We start from the raw sequence: 24,769 nt of genomic DNA on the forward strand, positions 1-24,769 counted from the left end.
TGTTGGTACTGAGCAAGATAAATCAGAAATGTAATAAACAAATTTAATGAATGATTCATTAAAAAGTATAGCTTGGATACTGGAAGATTAATTCATGGTATCTGATTACCTGAGTTTCTGGCATGCTCAAGGGCACTATCCTCCGTTCCCCCCTGAGTCTCCTCATCCTTTGAAGTTTGATGCTCAGTTCAGGGAGTGGGAATGGGTGGGTGGGACTTATTGCTTTGATGGCATGACTAAGCTCTCTGCTGTCATGATGTAGTCAAATCCCTGCTCTACAAGTTTAATGGTGATGCCATGGTACCTGGCCTGCTTAGCAGCATTATTTATTATATTTATTATAATAGAATGTAAGAGCCAACCAAGAAAGGGGCCTCACTGGCTTACAGATGCTTTGCAAACATACAACAGCAAAAAATACTTGCTACTTTTCCATCCCAACACAGTTTTTGATTTAGAGTATGGGCATGAGAACATTATGCTAGGAACTTGTTAGGGAAGCACATGGGATCAAGACCTCACCTGTAATATGATTCCTTCACAAAGTTCTATAATCACATTGTCCCATCCATACTACAAATAAAGTAATAGATTACTTTACAAATAAAGTAATAGATTTCCAAAGGGCAGGCAGTCAGCAAGGGCAAAATGACCCCAGCAAGATAGGCATCCAAGTGTTTCTTAAAGGGATCCAGAGTAGGTGCCTGCGCCACCTCTGGGGGGAGTCTATTCCAGGCCCTGGGGACTCGGACAGTAAAGAAGTTTTTCCTTATGTCCAGCCTAAAGTTGTCTTGCAAGACTTTGTGACCGTTGAACCTAGTCTTCCCATGGGGTGCCCTGGTGAACAGACATTCTCCCAGTTTCTGGTGCACACCCCTTATGTACTTATAGGCAGCCACCAACTCACCCCTGAGCCTACACTCTTCCAGGCTGAAGAGTCCCATGTCTCTCAGCCTCTCTTCATAAGGCCTGGTCTCTTGTCCTCTAATCATTTGTGTGGCTCTCCTCAGGACTCTCTCAAGCTTCTCCACATCCTTTCTGAATTGTGGAGCCCAGAATTGGATACAGTATTCCAGCTGTGGTCTCACCAAGGCTGAGTAAAGTGGGAGGATGACTTCTTGGGTCCTGTTTGAGATGCATCAGAAGATGCAGGCCAGAGTTTTGTTTGCCTTGCCAGCTGTGGCATCGCACTGGTGGCTCATGCTCGTTTTGTGGTCAGTCATGACCCCCAAATCTCTTTCAGACGTGGTGCTAGCAAGCATGGCACCGCTAAACCTATAAGTGTGGTGTGGGTTCTTTCTCTCAGGGTGGAGCACTTTGCATTTCTTGGCATTGAATACCATAAGGTTTTGATTCACCCACCTTGTAAGCCTGTCTAGGTCAGCCTGGATTGCCAGCCTGTCCTCTAGGGTGACCACACTTCCCCATAGTTTGGTGTTGTAAGCAAATTTAGCTAGTCTGCTTTTGACACCAGAGTCCAGATCATTTATAAACACATTGAAGAATATGGGTCTGAGAACGGAGCTCTGGGGGACGCCACTGGTTACAGTGCACCAAGTTGATTCGGTTCCATCGACTATCACTCTCTGGGTCCATTCACGGAGCCAGTTCCCCAGTCATCGGACGATGAAATTGTCTAGGCCACAATTCCTCAATTTTTTCATGAGGACATCATGGGACATCAGGTCAAAGGCTTGCTTGAAGTCCAAAAATATGATATCCACCTCTTCTCCTTTGTCATGGTGATAGGTCACCTGGTCATAGAAGGAAATCAGGTTGGTCAGACAAGATCTACCCGCCACAACATTGTGTTGGCTATCCCTCAGAATATTATCTTCTGTTAGGTTGTTCGTAATGTTTTCCTTGATGATTTTCTCCACGATCTTTGCAGGGATTGAGGTCAAGCTAATTGCCCTGTAGTTCCCTGGATCTTCCCTTCTCCCTTTCTTGAAGATAGCCACCACATTAGCCCTTTTCCAGTCATCAGGCACCTCATCCAAGTGCCACATGTTCTTTAATATCCTCACCATAGGTTGTGCTATAATGTCAGCTAGTTCCTTTAGCACTCTGGGGCACATTCCATCTGAGCCGCCTCATTTGTAGATGTCCAGCTCTCTCATGGTGTTCCCTCACAAGATCAGTGGTAAGGGTGGGTCCAGGTTCGCCCTTCCCCTGGTGATCCTGCCTCTGATCAGGCAAGGTGATCCCACTGGGTTGATGGGAGACCGACATGAAGTAGTCATTAAGGACATTTCATAGATTTCATAGACATCAGGGCTGGAAGGGACCTCATAAGATCATCAGGCCCAGCTCCCTGCCCAAGGGGCAGGAAGTCAGCTAGGGTCAAAGGATCCCAGCAAAGTAAATGACAAATGTTTCTTGAAAGTGTCCAGAGTAGGTGCTTGCACCACCTCTGGGGGGAGTTTGTTCCAGGCCTTTGGGGCTTGGACAGTAAAGAAGTTTTTCCTTATGTCCAGCCTAAAAAAGTCTTGCAGGAGTTTGTGACCATTGGACCTTGTCATCCCGTGGGGTGCTCTGGTGAGCAGATGTTTCCCCAGATCCTGATGCACACCCCTTATAGGCTGCCACCAAGTCATCCCTGAGCCTGTGCTTCTCCAGACTGAAGAGTCCCATAGCTCGCAGCCTCTCTTCATAAGACCTATTCTCTTGCCCTCTTTTTATGCACATGGATCTCTTTTGGACTCTTTCAAGCTTCTCCATGAGCTTCCTAAATTTTGGAGCCCAGAATTGGATGCAGTACTCCAGCTGTGGCCTCACCAAAGCCGAGTACAATGGGAGGATGACATCCTGGGTCTTGCTTCAACTGCAGTGATAGATGCAAGCCAGAGTTTTGTTCATTTTGCCAGCTGTGGTATTGCACTGGTGGCTCATATTCATCTTGTGGTCAATCATGACCCCCAAGTCTCTTTCCGTCATGGTGCTAGCAAGTGTAGCATTGCTGAGCCTGTAAGTGTGATGCGGGTTTTTATTCCCAAGGTGGGGCAGCTTGCATTTCTCCATATTGAATGCTACCAAGTTTTCATCCACCCACCTTGCAAGCCAATCAAGGTCAGCCTGGATCACCAGCCTATCCTCAAGTGTGGAGACTCTTCCCCAAAGTTTGGTGTCGTCAGCGAACTTGGCCAGTCCGCTTTTGACTCCAGTGTCCAGATCATTTATGAAGATATTAAAGAGTACAGGTCTCAGAACAGAGCCTTGGGGGACACCACTAATCACCAAGTGCCATGTTGGTTCAGTTACATCAACTGCTACTCTCTGGGTCTGACCTCAGAGCCAGTTCCCCAGCCATCGGACTGTGGAGTAGTCGAGGCCGCAGTTGCCCAATTTTTCCGTGAAGACATCATGGGACACCAGGTGAAAAGCTTTTTTAAAGTCCAAATATATGACATCAACCTATTTCCTTTTGTCCAGGTGACACGTCACCTGGTTATAGAAGGAAATGAGATTGGTCAAGCAAGACCTACCCGCAACAAACCTGTGCTGACTATCCCTCAGAATGCTGCCTTCTGTTAGCCTCTCAGGAATGGTTTCTTTGATATTTTTTCCCAAAATCTTCCCAGGGATTGAGGTCAAACTGATTGGCCTGTAGTTTCCCAGGTCTTCTTTCCTCCCTTTCTTGAAGATGGGCACCATATTGGCCCTCTTCCAATCTTCAGGTACTTCAGATTGCCTTTTTTCTGGGTGTTAGTTACCAGCTGTACCACTTGGTTTAGTAAGGGTCCAATGTTACCCTTGTTCTGTTTCTGACTTCCCACATATTTGAAGAAGGACTTTTTATTGTCCTTGATTTGAGTGGCCAGTTTGAGCTCAATTTCAGTCTTGGCTTTCCTAGTTTGCTACCTACAGGTGCAGGCTAGTGCTGAGTACTTCTCCTTAGTGGTCTTCCATCCTTTATAAGCTTCTTTTTTTAGGTGCAGGAGGTCCTTGAGTTCCCTGTTGAGCCAAGGGGTATTATCCAGCCCTTCTGTGGGTTGGAATGGACTTCCCTTGTGCTTAGAGCGACCATTTATCATGGACATTCCTCCCTGCCAGATTGTGGTTTCTCAGGGCCTGAACAACTAGCCTCCTAAGCTTGTGAAAATCAGCCTTCCTAAAGTTAAGGACTTCCATATTGCTGACTGACTTGCCAGCTTTGTGGTTAATAGAGGAAGTGATCAACTCATGGTCACTGTCTCCCAGCTTCCCTTTGATTCTTGGGTTGCTAACTAGATCATCCCCTTTGGCCAGTACCAGGTCCAGCAGCACCTTGCCCCTTGTTGGTCTATAGATTTCTTGAGACAAATAAAGCTCATCAATGCTTGTGATGACCAAATAGTGTTGGTAAATAGTTTCTGCTGACAGTAACAGGCAATGATAATCCATAATGGATAAAAAAAAATATATTTAACTTCTTCAGCAAGACTGATAACCTAGCATTAGGTCTACTCAGTAGTGTAACACAAGGTAGGTGGGCAGAGTACATGCCCTGGACACAGACTAAGGCAGGGGTAGGCAATTATTTGGGTCCATGGGCCACATAGGGAGTTTTGTGGAGCTGTTGTGGGCCAGGTCAGCACCCCCTTCCCCATAACAGCTTACTAAACATCCCTTTATGGGGTGGGTGCGGAGCTGGTATGGGCATGGTTGGGTGCCAACGTCAGCAGGGACACCACCAGCACCACCTTTGGGTCTCCCTCCTACCCTGAGAAGGATCTGGAGCCGCTGCCCAGCTTTGGGCACAGATGCAGCAGCGGCTGCGCAGAACCTGCTACTGGGCGCTGAGAAAGAGTGGGATCTGGTGGTGGGCATGGTCACCTCACCCTTGCCACTGCCAGGGCCTTCTTGCTGCTGCTGCTCACAACCCATGCTGGGGCTGCCCTGCAGCTCCTCCCTGCCACTGCTGCCACCACCACCCTGCCAGGTGTGGGGGCCTGGAGGTGACACGGGTGGCAGTGGTAGCAGCGGGTAGCTGCTGCAGGGCAGCCCTGACATGGGCTGCAAGTGGCCACAGTGAGAAGGCCCGAACAGCAGCAAATGGGAAGTGGCCATGCCAGGCCCCACTTTTTTCTTGCGCCCAGCAGCAGCTTCATCCCAGCTGTTGCCACTGCCACTCATTGTGACTGTGATGGGTGGGTCTGGAGCAGGTGCTGCAGGTACCCTGACCCCCAACATGGGCTGGGGTCAAAGCTGGGGCCAAATCTGGGGCTAGGGCCAGGGCTGTGTGCTCAGCCTGGGGCTTGGGCCTTTCTTGCTCAGGTCCCACTGGTGTCCATTGGGCCGGGGTGGCAGTGGTGGCAGCTGGAAAGAGCCACCACTGCTGGGAAATGGAGTCTGGCCGTAGAGCTGCCCCAGCCCTGCTGCATGCCTGGGGACAGTAGGATGTGCCATGGGCCAGATGGTGCTTGACCAGGTTTCATAGATTTCATAGATTTCATAGACATTAGGGCTGGAAGGGACCTCGGAAGATCATCGAGTCCAGCCCCCCGCCCAAAGGGCAGGACGTCAGCTGGGGTCATAGGATCCCAGCAAGATAAGCATCCAGTTTCATCTTGAAGGTGTTCAATGAAGGCGCTTGAACAACCTCCGGCGGCAGGCCGTTCCAGACCTTGGGGGCTCGGACAGTAAAGAAATTCTTCCTTATGTCCAGCCTGAAACGATCTTGTAGTAGTTTGTGACCATTCGTCCTCGTCATCCCTTGGGGCGCTCTGGTGAACAAACGTTCCCCCAGATACTGGTGATCACCCCTGATAAACTTGTAGGTGGCCATCAGATCACCCCTGAGCCTGTGCTTTTCCAGGCTAAAGAGCCCCAGGGCTCTCAGCCTGTCATCGTAGGGTCTGCTTCCCTGACCCCTGATCATGCGCGTGGCTCTTCTCTGGACTCTCTCAAGCTTCTCCACATCCTTTTTGAATTGTGGAGCCCAAAACTGGACGCAGTACTCCAGCTGCGGCCTCACTAAGGCCGAGTACAGGGGGAGAATGACGTCCCGGGATTTGCTTGAGAAGCATCTATGGATGCAAGCCAGCGTTTTGGTCGCTTTACTAGCCGCAGCATCGCATTGCAGGCTCATGTTCATCTTGTGGTCAATGATGACCCCCAAGTCTCTTTCTTCCATAGTGCTAACCAACATAGCACTGCCGAGCCTATAAGGATGCTGCGGGTTTTTCTTCCCAAGGTGGAGAACCTTGCATTTATCGGCATTGAACACCATCAGATTTTCATCCGCCCACTTGCTGAGCCTGTCCAGGTCAGCCTGGATCACCCGCCTGTCTTCTGGCGTGGATGCTTTGCCCCAAAGTTTGGTGTCATCGGCGAACTTGGCCAGTCCGCTTCTGACTCCAGTGTCCACATCGTTAATGAAGATGTTGAACAGTATGGGTCCAAGGACAGAGCCCTGGGGGACCCCACTGGTCACAGGACACCACGATGAGTGACTTCCATCAATTACTACCCTCTGGGTCCGACCCCGGAGCCAATTTTCCAGCCAGTGGATCGTGGGGGACCCAAGGCGACAATTGGCCAGTTTCTCCAAGAGACGATCATGGGACACCAGATCGAAGGCTTTTTTGAAGTCAAGATATATGACATCAATCTCATCTCCCTTGTCCAGGTGATAGGTCACCTGGTCGTAGAAGGAAATGAGATTGGTCAAGCAAGACCTACCCGCAACAAACCCGTGCTGGCTATCCCTTAAGATGTTGGCGTCGACCAGTCCATTAAGGATGGCCTCCTTAATAAACTTTTCTAAGATCTTCCCCGGGATAGAAGTCAGGCTGATGGGCCTATAGTTAGCCGGATCCACTTTCCTCCCTTTCTTGAAGATAGGCACCACGTTGGCCTTCTTCCAGTCTTCGGGCACTACACCAGAGCGCCAAGAGTTTTCAAAGATCCGCGCTAGAGGCTGGGCTATGATGCTCGCCAGCTCCTTGAGTACCCTGGGGTGAAGATTGTCAGGGCCGGCTGACTTGAAGGTGTCCAGCTTCTCAAGATGTTCCTTCACAAAGTCAGCATTAATGGAGGGCAGGGGATCACCCTCACCCGGACTTCCCGGCCCTGTAGCAGGCACAGGCGTCCCATGGGGCTGATGAAAGACCGACGCAAAGTACCTATTTAATAGGTTGGCTTTTTCCTGGGCGTCAGTTGTCAGTTGCCCCATCTGGTTCAGCAGGGGTCCAACGTTGCCCCTGCTTTTCCTCCGGCTCCCCACATATCTGAAAAAGGACTTTTTATTGTCCTTGATGCTCAAAGCTAGCTGGAGTTCAGTTGCAGCCTTGGCTTTCCTGGTCTGCTCCCTACAGGACCGGACCAGTGCAGAATAATCCTCCTTGGAGGTGACTCCCATCCTCCATCCTTTGTAGGCCTTTCTTTTTAGCCTCAGGAGGTCTGCTAGGTCCCTGGAGAGCCAGGGGGGCTGCTGTGCCCTCTTGCTGCCTTTCCTCTGAGATGGAATAGACTTAGTTTGTGCATTGAGGATCGCTCCCTTGAGGAGCAACCACTCTTCTTGAACTCCCCTCTCCCTGCGGTCACAGTCCCTTAGGGCCTCACTGACAAGCCTCCTGAGCTCGTCAAAGTCGGCTTTCCTGAAGTCAAGGACTTGCGTGTTGCTGACTGACTTGCCAGCTTTTCGGCAGATGGTGAAGGTGATCAGCTCGTGGTCGCTGTCACCCAGCTTCCCATCGATCACTAGGTCGCCAACTAGGTCCTCCCCAGTAGCCAGCACCAGGTCGAGCAGCGCTTTGCCTCTCGTTGGCCCATAGACTTCTTGAGTCAGGTAGAGGTCATCCACGCACGAGAGGAAGCTCTGCGACCGCTCAGATTTTGCTGAGCGATCCTCCCACGAGATGTCTGGGTAATTGAAGTCACCCATGACAACCATGGTCCTGGAGCAAGCTGCCTCAGCCAGTTCCTGGGCAAACTCCTGGTCTAGCTCAGGACTTTGGGTGGGAGGTCTGTAATAGACTCCCACCATTGTGTCCCCTGTGCCGTGTTCCCCACGGATTTTAACCCAGAGGGTCTCCAGCCATCCACCCTGGTCGCCAATATTGGCTTGCAGGGACGCGTAGCTTTCCTTAACATAGAGAGCTACACCCCCGCCCCTTTTCTCTACACGATCCCTCCTGTACAGGGTATAGCCATCTATCCCCGTGGTCCAGTCATGGGTGGAGTCCCACCAGGTCTCCGTGATCCCTATGACATCGTAATTGTTTGCACTGAGCAGGAGGATGAGCTCCTCCTGCTTATTCCCCAAGCTCCTGGCATTTGTGTAGAGGCAGGCAAGCGCTCCCTGGGGGGCTCCTTCCTTGCCCACAGATTTTACCAGGGCTGGGGCTGGGGCGGGCTCCCTTGAGTGCCATGATCCGCTGGCTTTGCAAGATTTGCTCAGCGGGCCAGCAGTGGCGGTCGTGCCCCCGTCCCCCAGCGGGCTTAGTTTCCCAGGTGGGATCAAGGAACCCACTGTGGGCCAGACAAAGTTCCTCTGTGGGTTGGATTCAGCCCAAAGGCCATATTTTGCCCACCTCTGGCCTAAATTAGGACAGGGTGGTGGTGCCTCATCCTCCTGTCCCGTGCTCTACCTACACTTTTTGGCTGTAGGAAACAGCTGGAACAGGTAGCATGCATCATGGAACACAAGGCATTCTAGAATCTTCAGTTTTGTAGAGCAGCAGTAGAGTTTGCTGTTGGTGGGAAAATAATGGACCCTATATTTTGCCACTGAAATCAGCATTTCTTTGCCCTCCCAACATGGGTCTTGACAGCAAAAAATGGGGTGAAAGTGTCCTCCCAGCAGTAGTGAACTCCACTCCCACTCTAGAAAACTACAATTTCGAGAACACTTTGTACTCCATGACACACACTGTCAGTGTCCACATCTGCTGGTTACTTCTGCTGCTGTGCATGGTGTTGTGTGAAATCCAGAGGCAGGGGGAGAAGGGTGAGAGAGGACTTCCCTTGGCATACTCTTTTCATGTTACATTTCTGGATCTGCTCTTACTGTATATGCATGACCTGACTTTTACATCTCCATAAAGGCCCCATTGAATCAAAGTGACGCTATGAAGTTGCAAATGTCTGCTTCTGCCTATCCAACTGCAGGAACTGGGAAATGCACTTTCTAAAAATGTTTATATTAGCTTAATCTGTAATGTAAACTGGATCAATTTGTACCTCTTCTTTTTTAATACTCAGCACCCAACTTGCAGGAATAATTTCTATGATTGCCAGAAAGTATAAGGAAATCTTTCTCCCGCCATCCCCAATCCCCCATCCCCCATTTGTATTTAAAGTGACTGAAAAGAAAATAAGCCATTTTGTTCACTGTGTGGCAGGTCTGTTAATAAAAAGCACTTACTTAGGAGGGCAGAGACAGCAGACATACCTGGTATCCTATTGAGTGTCACCCAGAAATGCTCATCTGGGCTGTATGTGTCCTTGGACCAGGCGAGTAAATCAATGGCTTGTTGGTCTTTCAGAACAAACTCAGTAAATTCCCTTGTGACAGCGATATAAGCAGAGCCAAAGTAAATGGTCAGACTGTGTGGAGGTGGTGCTTTCCGTACAAAGGTCCACAGCATAAAAGAAAAGACACTGTATATTTGTTCTCTGTAGACATATTTGGTCCTTCTGATAACGTGAGGAGGAGGCAATCTTCCAGGGGTGATGTTTTTCCCTTTACATCCTTTCAGATACTGAACTATTTCTCTGTTGGTCTTTAAGGGGAAATCTTGCCCGCACACATTGAGAACATATTTCCACTGCACCCTTGATTCCAGGAGGTCTTTCATGCAGTTCAGATCAGCCTGAAGTCGAGATACGCCAGCATAAACCACTAGCTCCATTTGGGAGGCAAGAAAAGCATTAGGGAAACAGCTCACTAACTTCTCCACATCTTGCTTAAACTGAGCTGGTGCCTTCTTGTCCACATGGATACAGTACACATTTTGGGGCATATAAATAGCCCTGAAGAGCCTCTCAAAAGTCTCAAATTCTTTATGTAAAGTCATGATATAAGCTAAAGGAAATACAGCTTCCTCTGCAGAGAGAGGGTGCGTTATATAGTGATTTTGGATCAAATACTCACTGCAGTTAGATTTCCCAAATGATGTAATTAAAGTATTTTTTTGTACAAAAAATGCCTTCTCGTCAATAAGGGCATCACAGGCTCTGGCTAAAACAGGACTTTCTGAGAGGTCTAACCTCCTAAGGGATCTGTGCTTATGTAAATTAACAATATAAACAATGACAGAAACTGCAACAGTAAGAACAAGAACAGCAAAGAACAAGTGCAATTTTGAATGCATTGTTCCTTAAAGATGTTTTTCCTACTTAAATTACTGCAAACCCAAAGTCATCTGACAACTTGCTCTGCTGGCTTATTGTTTTAGAGTCATCGCTTCTTGATGCTTGCTGCAGAAGTGCTGCTAATTCTGATACGTGGTTGTTCTCTTTATGCTGCACATCATCTTTTCTAAATTGGCATCAACGGTGGCTAGTGAACAGGTCAAAGCTGTTGTACTGGGCTCTCCAGTTAACGAGACATCATTCAAGTGACTGGTTGGAAAAAGAAAATATAGGGTTAGATAGTTCAGAATGCCTCACGTGCCTGTAAAAATGTCCTATAAACAATGCAGTTATTTCACTTGATATCCCAGGAAGATATTTCTTTTAACCCATCCAGATTTTTCAGTTCCTCATTAGTAACTTTTATAACTATGAAGGATTTGTTCATGATATAATGACGTTGAGTCAAAAGTCACTAGCAGGAATAGGTTAGGTTAGGTGTGCCAGCACTTAAATACTCAAGGATTGAGGCAGAGACTAGAACTTTGGTCTGACAGGCGAGTACCTGTACCACAAAGCAGTTGATCATTCTCATTCTGTCTCTGTCCCAGTAAATATTTAAGTATTTTACACAAATGGAAGCATTTTAGCCAGACAGACTGAGAGAATACTCATTTCCACTCTTCTCCCGCCTCCTTTTGTTCCAAGAAAGATTCCAGGAGAGCAGGAAGGGGTTGTGGGGGGAGGGGGAAGGAGGCATTGATTTAAACATGTAGCTACTGTTTAATTTTAGTTGTTTTTATATTGATTACTAACAGAAACACATTAACATTGGAATTACAACATTAGCAAATTTGCATGCCTATTTCCTCATATACTGTTCTCATTCTAATCGGGTTAGTCAGCTACACTATTACCCAGTTATACTGGAACCAGCATTAAGCATTCTCCCAAACATCTCATATTATTAGTTCTAGAGGCTAATAATGTATACAAAGGGAAAGGGTATCTGGCGAAGGAGATTTTTGGCCTCTGTTGTTCCCTGTTCACAGGCAAGAGGGCAGGCGGTGGTGAGGAAAGGAAAGGTATTTTCTCATTGGCAAGATTGTGTCCTGCTTCAGCATCCAGTTAAAGTTTACCCCGATTTTTCCCCATGCTTGGCTTGTGATACTTGAGGGGAAAAATGCAAAACTTAAGTCAGGGGTTAAGATCTGTAGGCTTGTGCATGCTCTCTCTCTCTCCCCACTTCCCCATATATATCATTATATTATAAATATTATTATTATATATAAAATTATTTAGTTAGTCTATAAAGCTGCACATCTACTCTGACTTCTGACTGACTTCAGACTTACATGCCTAACTATCTCTCTGCATAGTCTCAGAGCCATGGCCATAGTAATATCTCAGAGACAGGACACCTTCATGCTAGGTGCTGTACAAACACAGACTAAACTGATGGGAAGCTCTTTCAAAGGAATGAACATCTAGAGTGAACACTTTAAATGCATTTACCCTCAGTTTTGGCAGAGACAAACTGCTGGTTGATAATTTGTAAGGTCACTTCATTAGTGACGAAGTCTTTCTATCCCGTTCCCAGCATCTTTTGTAGGAATGCATTTTCAAAAACATATAATTTTGTGCATAACATTTTGGTCAGTCTCCAGTGTTCACAGCTGTATATTACTTCACTGGGGTAAACTAAACTAATTTAACTTGAACATGTCTTTGATTTCCACACAGTGCTATGTGTAGTGAATGCTATGTATGCTGTACTTTTGAGTAATTGGATATTCCTGCTGGATATACAGAGGATCCAGGCAATGTAACATCTCTAGAAGGAGTCTTAGGATTGGGCTAGCTTGTATTGCCTGGTATGGTTAAACAAAGGCTCATCACCAGGGTCCTCTGTGGAGTGCTCTGTGGAGTGTCCTCCTCTCTGTATATAGTTCTGTATATAAAGTTCCTGTCCATAATAAAAACTTATCTGCACCACATGGTTCACCTTTAGAAATATCACATGGTACCAAGAGTGGCAGGGACCATGTACTGGTGACCAAGTGCAAGAGCTGAAAGTGCACACAAAAGTGCAGCTTCCGGGTCCAACTCATGGCACTTTGCAGAAAGTGTCATGAGTTAGACCAGGGATGGGCAAAATACAGTCCATGGGCCAGTTCCAGCCTGGCAACAGATTGGATCCAGCCTCATGGATCTCCACATGGGGCTAACCCCAGCCTGCTTCTACCTGACAGCCTGTGCCACACTCCTGCCTGCATCTTCCCCATGACCACTAGGCAGCACCGCCTCAGCCCCTGACAGTGTGCACAGCTTCCTGGCAGGACTGGTGCCATAGCTGTCTGGGTACTGCTCAGCTCCCTGCGCTTCCAGAGGCTCCTTCTTCTCTTCCTGCCCCTACTGTGCTGCTCTGGGCAGCAGGTAGTGCAGGGAAGCCATGGGGACACACACTGGGCAACAGATGCCCAGCCAGGACCAGCTGATGCCAGCTCCCAGCCATCTTCCATCCACTTGACTGCCTGCAGGTGACTGGTCATCATACTGGGTGGGTGGAGTGGGTAGAAAGTGGCTGGGAGATGAAGCTGGAGCCCCATGTGCTGGGGCAGGAGCTGTCTGGCTGTAGCTTCCCCCTCACCTGGCTGGGCATCTGCTGCACGACACATATCCCCACACACACATGCTGCCCCGACACACACATGCACTCCCATCCCTCCTACATGTACCCCTTTACCCACTCCTTATATCTACCACCCACATGCCCACCTCCCCACATGGCTCCCACACACAATATACAAGAGTAAAACTTTATTTTGAGCTCTTATGCAATTGCCTCTATATATACTACTCAAAAATACACAAATCAAGAAAAAAATATTTTTTGAAATAAAATTAAAATATTATAGGAGATGTTTGATTTTTAGTATATGATTTGTTTGCTATCTATAATTTGTTAAAATTATTTCTTCTGAAAGATTTTATATGTATGGCCTTTGACAGCTCGCCAAAACTCAGCAAGTGAAGTGAAATAATTGCTCACCTGTGAGCTAGATTGATCTTCCCAATCCAACAGACATTAGCTGTTGGGTTGGAAAAGTGGGAGACTGAGCTCCAACTTGTAGCTGATCCAGGAAGAGAGGCTGCATCTCTGCAGCCTCTTCCCCTAGCCCACTCTCCCAGCTCCCATGCTTGCTCAGGATGGGAGGGCGGTCTGTTCTAGGGTTGCCCAGCCGGTGCTAGAGGGTGGAGCAAGTGGATTGGAGCCCCTCCAAGGTGGGGGGTCCAATCCACCCCCCTCCCCACTTCAGCACTCCTGGGGAAACTCTAGAACAGACCTCCCTCCCATCCTGAGTCAGCATGGGAGTTGGGAGAGAGGGGAAAGAGGCAGCAGAGACTTAAACATTTTTTTTTTTCCCATATTCCAAGCCAAATTAGCCAAAACAAATTCCAAAACCATGAGTCAGTCCAGAACCATATGTGGCCCTACTACCGGCAAACATCCTCCACCCCAATCTGGGGCTTTAGATGTTCCCAAATCCTTTGGTGGGCATCCTACTTGCAGACCCAAGCCCAGAGACGTCGGGTTTGTGTGCCCCTGAGTTTTGCTTGCCCTTAGCCATAAGGCCCCAGGAGCAAGCTAGGGAGGAGTCTCCCATTCCCATACAATGGAGAAAAAGCCAAGGTTAACTATGCATTACCTATGCAGGTACTATCCCATGCCAGCAGAGCAGTCTTCCCTGGGTGTGACTAGGAAGCCACCATGGTGATCATGGTATTTATCGTGCCAGGCAAGCATAGGGCTATGCTTGATATGAGCCGACAAAAGAGGATGCAGAGATGCTCCTTCCCTACCTCCCATTCTGAAAACAGCGCAGGGAGCAGTACTGGGCTGTGCCAGATAAGCCCTGCTTCCAGCAAGACAAAGGTTACTAAGGATGTTCCACTTGTGAGTGCCTTCATCTGAACCCTCCTGTAATGAGGGTTCATATTTTTGTGGGATCCCTTTTAAAGTGCTCTTCAGCCATGCACTTGTGTTTGCTTATGGCTGTAGAGCACTTTCAGGGGCCAGATTGGGTGAAAATTGTCACTTCTGTCTGCTTCTTTCCAGAATGGTTGCAGCAGGATCTGTGACACTATAAGTGACACTTCCCCCTCTCCACCCTCCCCCTCCCTCACAGACATATCTCCCATGCTCTCCGACCATCAAGGAGACTGTGGCATATGCCTGGAAAAAAGTTCAAACAACAGTTTGAGCTGTCTATGAAAGCTGCTGGGGCAGATCAATTAAAGGATAAGGAAAAGATTGCTCTTCTCTTAAGAGGAGGAGGCAATGAAACACTGGATGTGTATAATGCCATCTATGCAGAAGTGAAAAGGGAGAGAGAAAAGTCTTGCAGGAATAATGAAAATGCTTGAGGATCATTGTGCTCCTAGAAAAAATATCATTTAGGAGAGGTAAATGCTCAGGATGAGAACACAGAAGAAAAGGAAAAAAGCGGAGGAGTTTATTACTGACCTGAAACTGAAAATCGATCGTGTGACTATGGAACACTAAGCAACTCTCTTATAGCGTAGCAGATTACCATATTGTCCTGGGATGTAAGGATTAAAAAAATCCGTGAGCAATTACTGAGGGAGCAGGTTCTGATACTAGAAAGGGCAATGTATATATGCCTAGTGATGGATTAATCACAAGCAAATACAAACCCTAGAAGAATACTTCACACAAAACTTGACTGCTAAGTACAGTTCATGGGAAAAGTTAATAGGAAGTAAACTGGGCAGGGACAGAACTAGAGGTTGCAGCAAACAATGCAGACTATGTGATAATTGGCACACAGCTCTGCAGAAACTGTAATAAACCTGACATTGTGCAGAGAAAGGAGGGAAGTGCACGCAGTAAGTGCAGAAACTGGCTCCTCCAGTGAAGAATAGGAGCTGTTCTTAAGCTCCTATCTTAAGTTTTTTAAGTTTGGATTCCCAGATTTAAAAGACTAACTAATTAAAACACATGCAAATGGCACTTATGTGACCTACAGGATAGACAATAGGGCATAAGTAAATGCAGTAACAGAAACTCAGAGAGGAGTATGGAACACATAAAGGTGAGACTATCAAAAGTGTCTGTGTCGGATTATAAAGGAGTGGCAGTCCCAACAGTAGGAGAGTCTGCACCGACCCTATAATAGAAAAGGAGAGTGACAAAAAAAAAGTGTGTGATGGTATGCAAAGGTACACTGTCTGCCTTGGGCCTGTACACGTGTGAAGCATTCAGTGTACTTGAGAGAATGTTTGCCAAAGAGAAGCAGAAAAATAGTATGGAACCACATTTAAAACTATTAATAGTATCATCTGGTATTCACATGTGGTATTCACAGGAAACTTGATTCTGCCATTAACATGAAAGATACAGTTAACAGGAAATGAAAAACCAGTGGTACATGACACACACATGCTCCTATAGGGTATGGGAAATATGTTGAATCTGTATGTGTGAATCTACAGTTACTTTCTGTTGAATCTGCTAATAGCAATGAATGTATACTTTTATTTTAAGTTTACAATATATTCTGTGCTTGCCAGCTTGGCAGCATTCTTTCCCACACTTACGGTTGCTGTCATTAATTTATGAATGCCTTGGACAAAGATAACAGGTCCACATGCTTTAAGAGAGAGACCAAAAGAGAAGCTGCAAAATGTGACCATACACAGTATCCTTTGGAGAACAGAACAACCAATGGATTGAGTTTACTTTTTAATAATTATAGAAAAAAGGGGGAGAACTACAGCTGGCAATAAGCTCAAGGGAGCTGAACAGAGAAATAAAAAGAGAACACTTTCATTTACTTACAAGAAAGGGATGATTGTCAGAAGTGGCTGAAGCCAAATTTTACATTAAATGAGAATGCTTCATAGGATTTTGGCAGATCTCCTTGTACCATGATAGCTCCAAGATCCTCACCTTCAACACACTATTTGGGAGATACTGCTTTCAAAGACTCCTTTTAAGAATATGTTCAGCTCCTAAATAAGACATATATGAGAAGGCTTAGCAGATGTGAAGAATATACATTGAAGACATAACTGTTTGAGGTAATATTACCACTGAACATTAGGAGGGACTGAGAAAAGCACTGGAAATTGCAAGAGCTAACAACCTCAAATCAACTGAGGACAAATGTTGTCTTCAAACATGAAACAACATGTTTGGGGGAGAGACTGACTACAAAGGGAATCTTGCCTGATGGATCAAAGATTCAGGCAATACTGAATATGCCAAGACCAGAAGATAAAACTGGAATTCAAAGATTGCTAGGCCTGTTGAATTATGCAAGCAGAATAATATATAACACTACAAGACACACCTAAGACATGTCTTTTACAAGAGCATAAAATGGGTTTGGCAGGGAGAGCATTCAAAGAGTTTAAAGACTTAAAACTGACTTAAATCAATCTGGTTGACATTTTTTGACCCATTTAAAAGACATTAAAAGCTCTACTAGATACCTCAAATGAACTTCTGGGAGCAATACTGTTATAGGGCACTGACAGACATTTTTATTTTTTTGGAAAAATATATATCTATATCTATATCTATATATAAGGTTATATACATCTACACTCTGAGTATCACTCTACAAAGAAAACTATAACCTTTACAAAAACCACACCCATGCAGCCCGTACACCTGTACAAAGGCCCACTGGCCACTCAGACCCTTTACAATATCTGCCTCATGCGCTATACACTTGCTAACAAACTCTGGTCTCTCAGACCAGACAACCCCTTTCTTTCATCCCCCACCCTGCTTGCGGGGTCACAGACTCAGTTCACTTGTCATCTGTCAGGGCACTGACAGACACGCAGCTCCCCGCTGTAACTCATAGTGATTCACAGACAGCACCAGGAGTCACAGTGACCTCCTCAACCCCACAGATATTTACTGTTGGGTCAGGGTGTGGGGACTCAAGCTCTACCTTGGAGCTGATCCAGGAGGAGTTGCGTGTCTACAGCCTCTCTCCCCTGCCTCACCCCCCACCTGCTCTCAGCTCTGGTACTGGGGAGCTCTAATCTAACACCCCCTCTAGTACAGGCTGGGTAAACCCAGGCCTACAGTTCCCTCTCCTCCCTTCTCCCTACTCCCATCCTACAGACAGTACTGGGGGTGGGGCTGGGCTAATGCAGCCCAGCCTTGAACACTTGAACAGACAGAAGTTAATGAAGGCACTTTCATCTGAACCCTCATTATATGGAGGTTACTCTGTCATGCAATTGGACACTTTAAAAGTGCTCTGCAGCCATAACTTGTCAGGCACAGCTGTAGAGTGCTTTCAAGGAGCCAATCACGTGACAAATGTCACTTCTGTCAGTGCCCATAGCATCATGGAACTGATAGGCTGACAGTATCATATACATCAAGAACTGAGACAGACACAGAGAAGAGATATGCACAAATTGAAAATGAGGCACTAGATTTGGCCTATATGTGTACAACATTTCACAACTTATTATATAGGTGTAGATTCACAGCAGGAAAAGATCACAAACCACCACTGCAAATATACAGAAAAGGAATATGAGAAGCATTCCCAAGAACACAGTGCCTGCTTCTCAAATTACAGAAGTATAATATGACTTTGGAGTTCCAGCCATTTGGACCCCAATTGGTGACAGCAGACACACTCTCAAGAGCTTACCAGACAGTACACAGCTTGATGATCTGAAACAAACAGTAAACATACATGTGAAAATGATAAAATCATGATGAACTATATCTCCAGATATATGAGCTGAAGGAGGGACAGAAAACTAAAGATGAAATATTGAAAGCAGTGATACAAGTTATTCACAAACAAGAAAAAAGTCAGCATTTCTCACCAGCATATTCTCATTATAAACATCAGCTCTTGGACGTATTCATGAAAATACACAGATCATGGTTCTCACAGTGATAAGAAGAAAAATATTGGAAAGATACAAGAAAGGCACTCAGGAATAACCAAATAAAAAAGTAGACCTGGGGATGGTTTTTTTTTCTGGCCACAGATGAATAGTGATATTGAAGAAATGGTGAGGGGGTGTAAAACATGGCAGAAGCATAAGGATGCCCAGCAATAAGAACCAATAACACCATAAACTGCAATTCTGTGGGCAAAAAATTGGAAATTACATACATATATTTAGGAAGACACAATCACCTAAGGATTCTAGTGGACTACTATACTAATTTTGCATAAGTACTGCCACTTGAAGACACTGCAGCAACAGTTTTCAGAGGTGTAGGTTGTAGCCGTGTTGGTCTAAGGACATAGGAAGACAAGGTTCTTTGGGTAAATCCAATATCTTTTATTAGACCAAATCAAATAGTTGGAAAAATTCTTCTTAGCAAGCTTTTGAGCAGAAACACCCTTCGTGAGGCTGAGGACGCATCTGCAGATGGTCTGTGCTGTCAGAGGCCAGGAGGTATGCAAGAAAGCCAGTCAGTTAAAATGTAAATTGGGTTGGTCAATAGGTGAGACAGGTGGGGCAGGGGGGAGGGGGAAGGGGGAATGAAAGTAGTTGTAGTCAAAGGATGAGAGATAGGAGTGGGGAGGAAGGGAATGAGAATAGCTGGTAAGAAGTGGAGGGTTTACATGGGGAGTCAGATATTAGGCGGGTTATTATAGACAGAGATTGTTTTTGGTTTGTAGAAAGCAAGGCCAGCACAGATTGTACAGCTGTCAGACAGAGAGAAAGAGAGAGACCAAGATTTTCTGGATGGATTGGTTTGCAAAGAGCAAGGCAAGAAGGGGCCACTGATGAGAATGAATTGTGAAGCCTGCAGCTCAGGAAGGATATGATTAATCTGTCAAGGAAAGGAAAGCTGGAAGTTAGGTAAGACCTAGAGGGAAGTGTGGGAATTCCAGAAAGCTGCTAGAAAGAAAGGTCTGCAGGAGAAAGTATTGCCATCAGAGTTAAGAGACTCCAGAGAGACCTGCTGGAACGTGAAAGATCTATGGAGAGGGGTTTGAGAACAGACTCACAGAGCACAGGGAGGAATTGAGAGTGGGTGCTAAGGAGCAGAGCTCAGGGAAAATTTGTAAGAGCATGGAAAGCCAGAAACTCACAGTCTGGATGGAAGGTGTGTGAGCAGGAGTTAGTGACTTGGAGCCCAGGTGTGGTCAGGTTAGGAGAGAATAGAGCGGGATGGGTCCAGAGGCTGAGAGGAGCCGGGGGAGAGAGAGAGAGAGAGAGAGAGAGAGAGAGATCTGATGAAGGGTCTGCAGTGCCCTAGAAGACCAAATGGTCTGGTAGTTCAGAGAAGGGGCACAGAGGGAAGTCCACTGTTAAAGCTGCCAGAACCAGGAGCCTGAGATTTCAGCTGGCCCAAGGAGGGGCCAAGAAGCCCCGAAGTGAGAGATTGTGCCTATGAGGAGTGAAAAAGACCAGAGGAGGAGAGTGGAGAGATTGGTTCTGGGTATGACCTGAAATTGCCACCCTCCTGGATGTGGTTAGGGTGGTGGAACTACTTGTAGGGGGGTAGTCTCTGCAAAATGCCGCATAATAACCACCCTGGGGAAAGGGCAGGGGCGAGGATAGGGAACCTAGCTCCCACTGCCTTGCGGGTTACCCTGTATTGGGAAAAGGCTGTGGGGAACATACCCCAACAGAAAAACCCTTTGTGAAGGCCAAGGAAAAGAGATGTGTGGCAGGATACACCTTGAAACCTGACACTTTGGAAAGAGAGCAGTGCTGTAAAAGCAGCCTCTACAAGGAGCAAGAAGGGGGATTTTTTTGGTTAAGTGCAGCCTAACTATAGGTCAAGCAAAGTCAGCCACATTGTACAAGCTGAGAGTGAATTAACCAAGAGGGGTGAGCCACTCTCTTTTTGTCTTTGTGCTTTGCAGGATGTGTGAATCACCACTGAAGTATCATGACCTAAGCTTGGAACAGAAAGGAATCGAGCTTGGCTGTGTTATGTGTAGTGATTGTGCTCTGTGTTTGTAAAATGCTATTGCTATAAGTAATTATGATATCAACTGGGCTAGACTACGAAATGTAAAGCAAAGCTTCTTGATAGGCTATGAAATACATGCAGAGTGGCTACAAGAAATGGTGCATCATGCAGAGCATCGCCTCCAAGGTCTCACAGAGTTCAGCCATGCCAAAAATTGAGAAGGCTGGACTGATTGTTCATTTTGTTATCCTTTTTGTTTTTTCCCTTCCTTCCTTTCTTTCTTGCTTTGCTTGTATTTGATTTGTATTTTAGTTTTTTATAGTAGAAATAGTAATGCAATGCAGTTATATTAATTGCCAGAATTTGTGCAGAGATTGGGAACACAGAGTAAAATTATGGGATCCTCAGGAAGACCAGGCCCTTCCTGTGCAGACAGCATGTCTGGTTTCCATGGCCAGCTGGGTAAGCCCTACCCCGTGGCATATTTCCAGCTTTTTACAGTATGAAGGGGCACTGGTAGTGCTACAATAGCACCAAGCATCTGGTTGGAACAACAAACAAGCATTGCCCAGTATATAGTGTAGCAGACTTACCTTTTGAGCTCTGGATGAGTCCTGGACTCGTGATTCTGTAATTCTGATTGGTGGAGCCCATCCACCAATCAGAAGTAAGCCAGGGTAAGCAAGCCCACGTCCTTTTCCCAAAGGGAGGGAGCAAGGAGCAGTCTGGACCTGGTTTGAGACTGCGCCCTGCCCGGCCCAGAGAACTTTGGGGTAGAGCCCCTGAAGCATATAAAAGGAGAGCATGCTCAGCACGCTGGGAGAGAGAGATACAGTGAGGAGAGAGGAGCTCCAGAGATGATCGTCCTTGGCACCCTGCCTAAACCTCAGTGGTGCATGGATCGGCGCATTGTGATCAGGCCCTAGGAGCTGCTCAAGGTGGCTTGAGACTGCAAACCCAGCAAGCAGCTGGGTAGGCGGTGCATGGATCAGCACACGGAGAGCTGGGCTTGGGAGCAGCTCAAGGCTGCTTGGTCCCCACCCACTGTGCAGACCGGTACACAGAGAGCCGGCCCTGGGAGCAGCTCAAGGCAGGCCCCACATAGTGCGCAAGTTGGTGCACGGAGAGCTGGCCCTGGGAGCAGTTCAAGGCTGCTCAAGTTAGCCCCAGCTCTAGGCCCAGAGCCCAGAGAAGGGCCCGTGAAAGAGAAGGGCGGAGCCAGTAAGGGCTTAGCTCCCATAGGAGTGTTCTGCGTGCCCAGTACAGGGCACCAGGCCATTGAGAGGAGCCAGAGGTGCCACCGGAGAGAGGCCCTTGCAGGACTGGCCGCCAGGGGATGAGCCTTAGCTGCTTCAGAGCGGGAACAGGAGTTGCTAGGGAAGCGGGTCTCACAGGGGAGGCAGGTTTGGGAGAGGAGGGTCTGCAGCCTCCACCCTCCTCCATTGTGGGAGGGAGCATGTCCACATCCTGGGGCCCTAAAGGGGAGGGGCTCCAGGGAATACCCTGTGGGGTGCTGAGCGCATCCCCATATTTTGTGATTGTTGCTGTTTTGTACAGTACAAATTAATATAGTTATGGGTACTCCTTAAGGGAGTATATATGGGTTTATCTGTCTTTATTGACTATATGTGTTTATTGCCTATTATCGGAACTTATCTGTATTGTTGCCTGTGTATGTCTATGGTATTGCTACCTCAACTTACCTGGGTTATCTAAGTTGATGCTCAGATGTGTTTATTGTGTTGATGCTTGACTACCTGTTCAAAAGTATTAAGCATATCCAACCATGGGACCCTAACTGAGGAAATATCAGGTTTTGTTGAATCAATCCTAAAACCTCTAGTCACCCACAGAGCAAGTTTTGTACAAGACACTACAGACTTTCTACCGAAACTTAAAAACATAGACCACCTTCCCAGCAACACCCTCCTGGCCACCATGGATGTTACCAGCCTATATGCCAACATCCCACACCAGGATGGCATCCAAGCTTGCCTTACGTATCTACAGGAACAAGATTACAACTCAGAATACAGACCCAAAGATATTACTGACTTTGTACACTGACTTTGTACCGGAGTCCCGGTTTTGGGGGAACAGACCAAATTAGGAGAAGGCCTGGAAGGACCAAATTAGTATGTGTGCATGTGATAAACTACATGGACTGTGACAACCACACAGAGACAACCAACCAGAGGTAGCCACAGATCAAGAGTCATCAGGAGTCATCAGGAGGGAAGGAGAATACAAAAGCAGAGAACTTGAGAGTAACAAAGGGTCCATCTCATTTTCCTCGTCCTCTGCCCAGGTTCCTCCTGGGTCCCATCCCTGGTTTCTCCTCCTCCCCATCCTCCTCTCTGAGAAGGTCCGTGAGAGGGGTTCCCATCCCTGTCTCCTGGGAAGGGCCCCCGAGGCCACCATGGATGGAGGGCATACTACCAGCCCGTCTCATCCACCCTACTGGTGTGGCCCTCAGCGTCCCACCTCCAGACTGCTAACGTGCTGACATCTGACACCTAAGAAAGAGCCTCAGAGTAGAGACTACATCCTGGCCAGATGTACTTTGACTTTGATAACAGCCCTAGGATTTGGTAAATATATAAAATTGCTTGATTGTTTGTATTGCTTCTTTTTTGTTATCATGTGTATCAATAAATTTGCCTGTTATCGAATGGAAAGGTCATAGTCAGTCTGAGGGTGGGTCCATCCTCCCGCAACAAGGTATCTGGATCCTAAATCCAGAGCCAACAGAGCCAATTTGTATTTCCTGGTGTGACTGAATGGGAACAAGGGCTGATCAGTGGGCTCCAGAGCAATTGCTACAGAGTTATATTAATGCCTAGTGTTTTATTTCAAGCTCCTGTCCAAAATAATGTTGAGTTATCTGCATCACATGTCTCATCATTAAAAATACTATAGATGCCTATCTCATCCTTGATGTCACTTTCTGTGTTCTCCACTGGCTAGAATGGATTTAACTAGGCAAGGTAATTGTTCCACGCTTGACAATTTTTTCTTTTGGTGGGTGGTTACTGCTCAGCATTTGCCTTTCAAGGATTTTTACTCTGGCATAACTGACTTTGAGCCCTGCTTGGCCTGGAACTTCTGCCACGTTGCCTGTCTCTGTAGCTTTTTCTGAGGTGTTCCTCACTAGCACTATGTCAGCAGCAGCATCTAGGCCTTCTAGGTATTTGCCATACACATGTATTTTGCCACTGCTTGCATTGCTTATATATTTTTTCCATCAGTCAATTCATGGCAGTCCCAAACAGCAGCAGAGTGAAAACACTGCCCTGTTTTGCACCAGTATCTATACTGAAACCTATTGTCTGTTTTTCACCATTAGAGAATATTTTGCATTTTTGTAACAACATGAAAAAGAAAGAAGCCAAACTCAACAGCTACATATATTTTCTAAGCCTTTGCAAGAAACACAGCTTCATTCCCCGAGGACTAAACATCTACAATCCTCTGACTACTACACACAACTCCAAATATACTTCACAGCTATGCAGAAGAACTTCAGAGAAAATTAGAAATCATCTACTTACCTACTGTACTCCAAAAGAGACCAACTCAGGAAGGAAATCACCACATACTACAACAACTTAAAAGACAGAAATCCAATCATCTTCCCTAACAATATACAATGGATACAAAGAGACTACAAAAAACTTTCTACAACATTCATCCTACATAAAAAGAAGAAATGGAACAATTACTCCAAGAACAAGCTCCCCAGACACAAAACAACCATCAGAGGAACAACACCAACACCTTACAACATTCCAACCTCAGACTTGATAAAACTGCAAGCAGCGACCAACCCACAAATATTATCAATCTCTCCACACACACGCTTACCAAAACTGAAAAATCTGTCCTTTCTAAAGGCTTAAATTTCTGTCCAGAAAAATACCCTAATAAAATACTTCAATGTGGAGAACTAGAAGAATTCTTCTGACGCCTCCACCTCAAGGAATATTTCCATGACCAAACTGAACCCACTCCCAACAACTCATCCTCTGACAACATTCAGGAAAAGATCAACACCAAAAAACCCCCCAAAAATCAGATTGGACACCTCACAGTGGACGAAACCCTAACCTTGACTGTACATTGACTGCTTCAGGGTAAGAATGAGCAATGAAATAATCAGCAACACACGCCACCATAACAACCTCTCTCTACCAGAGAGGAAGGCCATAGAATCTCTAAGATCTAACCACCAAATAGTAATAAAACCAGCAGACAAAGGAGGAGCCATAGTCATCCTAAACTGTGAAGACTACATAAAAGAAGCCAACAGACAGCTCCCTGGCACCACCTACTACAAAGAAGTACAAGAAGATCCTACTCCCCTTTTCACCAAGAAACTCAACAATACCATCAAATCATTTCCCTCAAGACTACAAGAAAAACTACAGACCTTGATCTCCCTACTACCTAACCCAGGGACTTTTTACATGCTCCCTAAAATCCACGAACAAGGGAACCCTGGCAGACTTATCATATCCAATCATGGGACCCTAACTGAGGAAA

General features: G+C 46.4%; 1 protein-coding gene across 1 annotated transcript in view; it reads right to left on the minus strand.

Annotated features, from left to right (window-relative positions):
• The window catches only part of GCNT2 (glucosaminyl (N-acetyl) transferase 2 (I blood group)), a 75,832-nt gene that overhangs the window by 33,642 nt on the left and 17,421 nt on the right, over nt 1-24,769 (minus strand). The window contains exon 2 of the mRNA XM_059724437.1: nt 9,377-10,548. Within this exon, the coding sequence (XP_059580420.1) occupies nt 9,377-10,298 (922 nt within the window). The 5' untranslated portion in view covers nt 10,299-10,548. The remainder of the gene's footprint in view (nt 1-9,376; nt 10,549-24,769) is intronic.

This window comes from Alligator mississippiensis, chromosome 3, assembly GCF_030867095.1.
Source record: "Alligator mississippiensis isolate rAllMis1 chromosome 3, rAllMis1, whole genome shotgun sequence".
NCBI classification, from domain to species: Eukaryota; Metazoa; Chordata; order Crocodylia; family Alligatoridae; genus Alligator; species Alligator mississippiensis.